This window comes from Littorina saxatilis, linkage group LG8 (assembly GCF_037325665.1).
Source record: "Littorina saxatilis isolate snail1 linkage group LG8, US_GU_Lsax_2.0, whole genome shotgun sequence".
NCBI classification, from domain to species: domain Eukaryota; kingdom Metazoa; phylum Mollusca; class Gastropoda; order Littorinimorpha; family Littorinidae; genus Littorina; species Littorina saxatilis.
The window spans coordinates 41331091-41340715 of NC_090252.1; the positions used below are offsets into that span (position 1 = coordinate 41331091).

The 9625-nt window shown below is 40.8% G+C and overlaps 1 protein-coding gene across 1 annotated transcript in view; it reads right to left on the reverse strand.

Moving 5' to 3' along the window:
• Positions 1-2707: 2707 nt before the first annotated feature.
• LOC138973585 (hemicentin-2-like) overlaps positions 2708-9625 on the reverse strand; it is a 117858-nt gene continuing 110940 nt past the window's right edge. The window contains exons 43-44 of the mRNA XM_070346294.1: positions 6094-6143; positions 2708-3004 (exon numbers count right to left, since the gene is read on the reverse strand). Coding sequence (XP_070202395.1) covers positions 2987-3004; positions 6094-6143 — 68 coding nt within the window. The 3' untranslated portion in view covers positions 2708-2986. The remainder of the gene's footprint in view (positions 3005-6093; positions 6144-9625) is intronic.

Consider the following 9625-nt stretch of genomic DNA (forward strand, 5'->3'; position numbering starts at 1 on the left):
TTTTGAGCCCACGAAAGAATGTTTCTGAAACTTGGCACACATGTAATGGCACCATTCTTTGCAAAGTACACAGAATTGCGTGCAGGTCACATTTGTTTCTAGGACGTTATGAACGTTTGCAAATTTTTAACGGAAACCCGTTACAACGTCTATTCTCGGGTTCTGTTTGCTCCAAGTACTAGCGCGAATCCAGATGAGGGTCTTTGTCATCGTTCTGTGTAATTTGGAGAGGCTGCTATTTGTAGTTTGATATGAATTGCATATCAACTGCAGCTACCCAGCAAAAGCACCACAAAAACCCTGGATTTTTTGCTGTTTTTCGGGAAAGTGGTCGCTTTCCTTTTCACGCTAGATTAGCCTGACTGCGCGACGGATTTGAAAGAACTTTGTATGACTTGTTAGGTAAGACACCAAATAAACATTTTGGTGTAAAAAACCCAAAATATCGTTCAGTTTAAGTCGCCGTTTTGACTGTTGATGGTGAATCATGCCGTCAAAAAACGCCATTTTTGAGGGTAGGCATGGTCACGAACATGTGACGTCATGCCCAAATATTGCTCAGATTCCTGAAAGGCATTTTTGAGCAGAAGAAAGACAGATCTTAAAATACACGTTAATTTGTTACCCAAAAACTGCTGTTTAACATCCGGGGTATACCACTGAAAAAATATCCTTAACTTTTTGGGCTCAGTGTATATAATATATATCTAAATTCAACTTGGGGAAAGATTTTTTTTTTAAACCCGATTTGCAATTATAAAAACATTTGACCACAACTTCTTAAATCACACTGAGTCTCGCCAGGATTAAAACAATAAAATCACAAGCTGTTTCAATAACAATTCCTGACCTTCAACAATCCTATCTTTAGAATGATGTCTAACTGTCGAACAGTGGAACCCCATTATAAAGACCTCCAAAATTCCGCGAAAACCAGGTCTTGAAAGGGAGGTTGTTTTAAAAGGAGGGGAGGGGTGGGGGGTGGGGGGGGGGGGGGTACATTTACAGAGGCTATGAAGAGAATATCTGAGAGATTAAGGGTCTTAACAGGGGAGATCTTAAATCTTGGGTCTTGAAAGGAGGGTTCCACTGTACACACAAAAACCAAAAAAATACTGCAGCAAGATATAACAAAAGTACCGACATTCTAGCGGCGTGTATCAATGAAAGACTGCATAATAAAAAGTTTACATTACTATACATGTACTACAAACAAACAAACACTATTCACAAGCACAAAAATGCAAAATTAATATGTCGTTAGGATTTTATCATACCATGTCATAAATACTATGGATATAAGGCATATATTTATTTCCAATCTTTAAAAAAAAAATAAAAAAAAGAGAGAAAATCACAACCAACCGTTTCAAATATTATGTAGGGCGCAAAAATGAAAATACAGATTGGAATATACCATTTCTTGGAGGCGAAGCAAAATATTAATATCATGGATGTGGTCAGCAACAGTCGATGTCTTCAAACATTAAATAATAAAAACAGGAACATTACAGATCATTGTAATCATGAAGAGACAAGAACATTACTTAAAGGGAGAATATCTACACATCAGTATAAAATGAAACAAGTCGCGTAAGGCGAAAATACAACATTTAGTCAAGTAGCTGTCGAACTCACAGAATGAAACTGAACGCAATGCCATTTTTCAGCAAGACCGTATACTCGTAGCATCGTCAGTCCACCGCTCATGGCAAAGGCAGTGAAATTGACAAGAAGAGCGGGGTAGTAGTTGCGCTAAGAAGGATAGCACGCTTTTCTGTACCTCTCTTTGTTTTAACTTTCTGAGCGTGTTTTTAATCCAAACATATCATATCTATATATGTTTTTGGAATCAGGAACCGACAAGGAATAAGATGAAAGTGTTTTTAAATTGATTTCGACAATTTAATTTTGATAATAATTTTTATATATTTAATTTTCAGAGCTTGTTTTTAATCCAAATATAACATATTTATATGTTTTTGGAATCAGAAAATGATGGAGAATAAGATGAACGTAAATTTGGATCGTTTTATAAAAAATTTTTTTTTTACAATTTTCAGATTTTTAATGACCAAAGTCATTAATTAATTGTTAAGCCACCAAGCTGAAATGCAATACCGAAGTCCGGGCTTCGTCGAAGATTACTTGACCAAAATTTCAACCAATTTGGTTGAAAAATGAGGGCGTGACAGTGCCGCCTCAACTTTCACGAAAAGCCGGATATGACGTCATCAAAGACATTTATCAAAAAAATGAAAAAAACGTCTGGGGATTTCATACCCAGGAACTCTCATGTCAAATTTCATAAAGATCGGTCCAGTAGTTTAGTCTGAATCGCTCTACACACACACACAGACAGACACACACACACACACACACACACACACGCACATACACCACGACCCTCGTCTCGATTCCCCCCTCTACGTAAAAAGGGAAAACAAATACGAGGGGATATCACTAGTACTGCTATCACCTGTTCCTCAAAGAACTTTTAAAACTTATTGCAATTTCAAAAAAATCTATTAGGTGCGTTTAATTCCAATGAGCTTACTTTCAAAGCAGAAAGAGAGAGAGAGAGAGAGAGAGGGAGAGAGAGAGAGAGAGGGAGAGAGGGGAGAGGGGAGAGAGAGAGAGGGGTGGAGAGAGAGAGGGGTGGAGAGAGAGAGGGAGAGAGGGGGGAGAGAGAGAGAGGGGGGGGGAGAGAGGGAGAGAGAGTGAGAGAGAGAGAGAGAGAGAGAGAGAGAGAGAGAGAGAGAGAGAGTAACCGTCCGTCAAATCAGTACCTCTGACAAACTGTCAGGATGTAAAAGACATAATTCCCCCTCCATAGCCCTCCAACGCCCACCCCACCCCTTCCTTCCTTTCCTATTTCTTGTTCATGTATGTAAGTGAACGTGTTTGGAGAGCAGTCAGCAGTGTCTCTGCATTCTCTCCCATTCTTCTTGATCTCGTTCGAGGTTCGTCAAAGAGACTGCAATGTCTACAGAGACGTTCTCATCTGCAAATTGAAAACAAAACGTGTAGAAAGTTCACGACTGCAAGTAATCGAACACAATTAAATACCTGCCAGCAAACACACTACATTATTACATTCTTATTTAGTGGTGTCCATTTATTGAATCAAGTCACATTTAACATACCATACATGCTTCTGATTTTTATTTGCATCTGTATTTTTGGCTCACGTAAGTGTAGCCTATGCGATGCTAACTTTTGTCTGTCTGTGCGTGCGTGCGTGCGTGCGGGCGTATGTATGTATGTCTGTGGTAGAAACTTTAACATTTGAAGACGTCACAACATTTGAAGACGTCACATTATGACGTAAGAGGGTTAGACGTCACGCGAAGGAATTACTGAAAGTCTCGGTCATTGTTATTTTGAGCGGGCCGAGACTATTTTTTTCTTCGAAATCGGCCATTCAGATCTAGATCTAGTGTATCGCTTTCTTGCACAGTGTCACCTATGCTTACTGTGTGTGTGTGTGTGTGTGTGTGTGTATGTGTGACGGAGTGATTGAGTTTGTGTTACTGTTTGTCGATTTCTTACGTGAGCCTTGAAGGCTTCGCCTCTTGTTTTTAAAGTAAGTGTGAGGGAATAGCCCTACGGTCCACGTGACGATGTTCGGAATGTATGCGTATGCCTGAGTGAGCCCACTATCGCTCAGCGGTACGTCTGCACTTTGTTTCTTTTCTTCGCTGCTTCACCTGATTCCATGTGACGTAATTTACGACGTACGACAGTCGTTGAGGTGACGGTTTAGAACAGACGCTTTGAGCAGACGTGACTTTATCGCAGACGACGAATCGCTAACTTTATTGATATCGATATACGCCAGTTATTCGATATAATGATGGGCTTCTTTGTGCCAAGAGCTATTTCCAGAATTAGGTGCTTGACGATGTTTAGCGGAAAACGAAGTTGTGTAATTCGAGAAGGAATCGGATTATTTTCCGGAAGATAGTGATTTAGGGTCAGAGGTCGTCATAGCGCATGAGGATGCGAAGTAGTCCAGGAATTGGGGGGGGGGGGGGGGGGGGGGGGTTATATAACGTTTCGAATTCCGCGCGCTCGGGACTCCTTGATTAACCGGGAGCATTTTTAGAGCTAAAATTTGTCAGCGTAAGCTACTCTTCTTTTTATTCGTTAAGATTTCGGACAACCTGTTAACCGGTGTCCAAGAGTAAGGATTATCTGTTTGTTAAGATTTCGGACAACCTGTTAATCGGTGTCCAGGAGTAGGGAGTATCTGTTTGTTAAGATTTCGGACAACCTGTTAATTGGCGTCCAAGAATAGGGCTTATTCATTTTACTAGTTGCGGACAACCTGTTAATCGGTGTCCAGGAGTAGGGAGTATCTGTTTGTTAAGATTTCGGACAACCTGTTAATCGACGTCCAAGAATAGGGCTTATTCATTTTAATAGTTGCGGACAACCTGTTAATCGGCGTTCAAGAATAGGGCTTATTTATTTTACTAGAGGGCTTATTTATTTTACTAGTTGCGGACAACCTGTTAATCGGCGTCCAAGAAATGGGCTTAGTCATTTTACTAGTTGCGGACAACCTGTTAATCGGCGTCCAAGAATAGGGCTTAGTCATTTTACTAGTTGCGGACAACCTGTTAATCGGCGTCCAAGGGCGGGGGTTATCAATCAATCAATCAATCAATATGAGGCTTATATCGCGCGTATTCCGTGGGTACAATTTATATCGCGCACATATTCAAGGCGCAGGGATTTGTTTATGCCGTGTGAGATGGAATTGTTTTTACACAATACATCACGCATTCACATCGGCCAGCAGATCGCAGCCATTTCGGCGCATATCCTACTATTCCAAGTCACACGGGTATTTTGGTGGACATTTTTATCTATGCCTATACAATTTTGCCAGGAAAGACCCTTTTGTCAATCGTGAAATCTTTAACGTGCACACCCCAATGTAGTGTACACGAAGGGACCTCGGTTTTTCGTCTCATCCGAAAGACTAGCACTTGAACCCACCACCTAGGTTAGAAAAGGGGTGAGAAAATTGCTAACGCCCTGACCCAGGGTCGAACTCGCAACCTCTCGCTTCCGAGCGCAAGTGCGTTACCACTCGGCCACCCAGTCCACGGGTTATTCATTATTAAAGATTCAGATAACCTGTTAACCGGTGTCCAAGCATTGGAAACGGGAAAGGATAGGTAGTGGACAGTTAGGCGACGACGAAGACTGACGAAAACGTAACCATGAGAGAAAGCGAGAGAAAGGAAGACAGGCAGAAACCAGAAGAGGTGTGATAGTTGCGTGAGGCTAACCGGAGTTTTAGAGTTTCTTTGTTTGCTTAACGCCCAGCCGACCACGAAGAGCCATATCAGGGCGGTAGGCTAACCGGAGTACTAACAATGAAATAAAGATTCTTTAAAATGTTCAACCACGGTGTGGACTACCTTATTTGAGCGTAAGAAGGCCTGAGGCCGTGCGATTGTTACGTTGTTTGCATCGGGGATACAAGGGGGGAAACAGAAGATATTCACACATTCATAAGAACACAACGCGAGGTCAGAAATTCACCACAAGACAGAGAAACATTCTGCACATTCCCCTGGGCAGACCCCGGCATCAATCAAATCTGCCACATAAGCATGCTTTTTTTTGCTCACTTCAAGACAGAAAGCAATTGCCTAATGTGTGTGTGTGTGTGTGTGTGTGTGTGTGTGTGTGTGTGTGTGTGTGTGTGTGCGTGCGTGCGTGTGCGTGTTTGTGCGTGTTTGTATGTGTGTGTGTGTGTGTGTGTGTGTGCGCGTGTTTGTGTGTGTGAGTGTGTGTGTGTGTGTGTGTGGTTTTGCATGTGTGTGTGTGTCCTTGCATGTGTGCGCGCGTGCGTATGTGCGTGTTTGTGAGCGCGCGAGCGTGCATGTGTGTGTGTGTGTGTCTGCCTGTCTGTCTGTCTGTCCCCGTACGTTTTCTCATACCTACACAGTTCCACGAACACCCCACCCCCAACCACTAGCATCACTCCCCCCTCCCCCTTCCTTTACTGTGCCAACCATTACCACTCCCAACCTGGTTCTAAACCCCAGAAATGTTGCAGATTTAACCACTTACTGTGTCCTGTGGTTGTTTGTAGTCATAGCCATCCATGGTGTCCATCCCACCTGTCGCAAACACAGGAAAAACACAGGTAAAACATTTCACCTTAACTGGCCATATGTCACAGGTGAGACCGTTTTATGGCTCTAACATATCGATGCCAGGGAAAACGTGTTTAACGTGTACACGCGCATGTGGGAGGAGGGGTTGGGGGAACGATTTTACTTGCAGTCTTCTCCAGTTAGAACACTAAACGTGATTTAGCAAGGATAGGTTACAAAACCCATTATTGGAGAATCAACCTAATGAGTCCGTCAATTTCATTAATGTGTGAATCTAGAAGAGTATAATAGGTCAAACCATAGAGTACAGTTTAGGGGAAGGTTGCCTAATGTGGACCACTTTTTGTTTCTTGCTGATAACTAACTTGAATTCTTGCGAAGAAGTTTCATTTTGTGTTTGGTAGTCTTTCTCTCTTTAGTTAACCGTCAGGCCTAATTAGAGTGAATACGCTTTGATTGACATTCAGCACAAATGAAATACAGAAACATTCACAAAATGAATGGTCAATATTAGGAGCATTAGTGCCTAATATGCACCAGTCAAGAGGCCTTAACGAATCACTGTAGAAAGCCCCCTATACTTCAAAATAACATAATACAACTTAGTGTGCAAGTCAGACATATTCAAATATGCTTTAGATGTATCTGTTTCGGTTTGTTGAGAACATTATTCAAAGTTCAGCAGAAAATTAAAGAAACTTATCAAAAACAGAGAAAGAATAATGAAATTGTAAATTTACACGAAAAGAAGACTAAGCCTATTTGATATATTTTTTTGAAAACTCAAGTGCTAGTTATAAATTTTAAGCAAGCTTCTTAATGAAATAAAGAAACCAGCCTTTAGCTTTTATTTTCTTCTCTTTGTTGAAGGTGGTCCATTTGAGGAAACACACACATACTTCCAGATTTTGCTTCTTTTGTGTTTGCAGTAGAAACTTGGGGTCAACACTGCCCAAATGTAACAAATACAGTCTTAGCTGTCATATCTAGCAATGTATGTGTGATAACAGCTTGGGCTGTGGACAGAAACTAGTCCGTTTTAAGCGTCAAATTCAGAGTGAACGCTGCCAAAAGTGTAAAAAAGAGAAAAATCCTAACGTTTTTGCGGTTTGTGATTCTGCAACTGTTTTGACATTTCTATCCACAGAGGGTAAATACAGCGAATGGAATTGTTTTGAGCGCTCTAGCACCGTTAGTTTGTCAGAAGCGGGGGTGGTCCATATTAGGCAACCTTCCCCTACTCACAGCACTATCAGAAATGCAGCGTTTGTGTTCGCTCGTATTCACAGTGTTCTCCAAACCAGAGAACACAAAAATGTCTTTACGTTTAGTTTGACACGCATACATGCTATTCCTGGTGGGTTTAAAAAAAAAACTCATTGAAGATAAACGAGACTTAAAAGATTAATTGTCGCAATCTTAGAGAGAGAAAAATGTTGCACCAAATTGCAAAATACAAAAGACAGCAATGTCTATACCTAAAACAGGAGACTTAGTAGCCACAAAACCTAGCGTAATTACACCCCCCAAGGTCAAAATGTTTTGAACAAGCGACGGCTGCATACACATTTATTTAAACTTTCTATAAACTTAAGATACGAAAATGCTGTTTACAAATATCTAAGTAATCATTGCGACATTTTTGACTCACATGCGAAGCAAAAGTGAGTCTATGTACTCACCCGAGTCGTCCGTCCGTCCGTCCGGACGTCCGTCCGTCCGGAAAACTTTAACGTTGGATATTTCTTGGACACTATTCAGTCTATCAGTACCAAATTTGGCAAGATGGTGTATGATGACAAGGCCCCAAAAAACATACATAGCATCTTGACCTTGCTTCAAGGTCAAGGTCGCAGGGGCCATAAATGTTGCCTAAAAAACAGCTATTTTTCACATTTTTCCCATTTTCTCTGAAGTTTTTGAGATTGAATACCTCACCTACATATGATATATAGGGCAAAGTAAGCCCCATCTTTTGATACCAGTTTGGTTTACCTTGCTTCAAGGTCAAGGTCACAGGAGCTCTTCAAAGTTGGATTGTATTTTGAAGTGACCTTGACCCTGAACTATGGAAGATAACTGTTTCAAACTTAAAAATTATGTGGGGCACATGTTATGCTTTCATCATGAGACACATTTGGTCACATATGATCAAGGTCAAGGTCACTTTGACCCTTATGAAATGTGACCAAAATAAGGTAGTGAACCACTAAAAGTGACCATATCTCATGGTAGAAAGAGCCAATAAGCACCATTGTACTTCCTATGTCTTGAATTAACAGCTTTGTGTTGCATGACCTTGGATGACCTTGACCTTGGGTCAAGGTCACATGTATTTTGGTAGGAAAAATGTGTAAAGCAGTTCTTAGTGTATGATGTCATTGCTAGGTTTAGTTACCCTAAAGGTCGAGGTCAAGCATGTGAGTCGTATGGGCTTTGCCCTTCTTGTTGATGCGAGATGTCATGGTGCATTATAGTCACGCTCATAAGAAAATAACCTAACTCTGTATGTGTTAGGCATTTCTGCAGTGAGACTACAGGGGAAGCTACTGGAAGGGTATCTATCTACAGAGTACAAACTCTCAGACCATCGGAAACCATCGTCACGGTTACGTAAGCAAAACTGCCGTTCTCGTTTCTGAGTTAGGCACTTTTCAGCGGAACACTTTTTTGGTATGCAACAGCTTTTTGGGGTTGTTATGCAGTTGTGCTGATTGAAAACGTTGCTGCCAGCTCTTTAACTCTCCCTTATCCCGCTGTCAACTGTCGAGATAGGCACTTTGCAACTTATCACTAAAATGAAATAGGCAGATTGTTCAGAAACCAAAAACGTTTTTCTCAACACACTAAAAAAATGACATAGGCAATTATCTTTTGAGCGTGACGTTATGTTACAGTTCTGCAAACTTTGTATTCACATGTGCCGAAAAGAATGCTCACGCAAGCGATTATGTAGACTCACGTTCAAGTTAGCACGCGCACACTAAACTCTGTCAGTACACACCACATAAAAAAAAAACAATAAAAAAAAACTAATACAAATCTAAAATCGTTCATCAGACACATTATTTTTAACTTTTTCGATTTTTTTTTTCTTCCTTTCGTTTTCGTTTTGTTTGTTAACGACAATGTGTTCAGCAAATTTACTATGCTAACCAAAAATTCGACTTGAAGATTAAATTATCACGTTTACAAAATAATAACATTTTTACAAAACCCATAAAACTTCCACTAGCTTTATCATGACAGCAAGTTATTTCCACATTTACGACACCCTCCAATTCGCCCTTTTAAGTTTAGACGTTTTTAGACATGTTTTACGATATCACTACACGACTGTTTGCCTGCATTGGGGCTCTTCCAACGAACCACGCGTTCGTAATTTCCCCCCCTGGGTATTGTTTATTGATACAGTAATGACAACGAAATACACTTTAGAAAAAATAAGAGCATGTACACATCTGGCTTTCACGACACTTTAAATG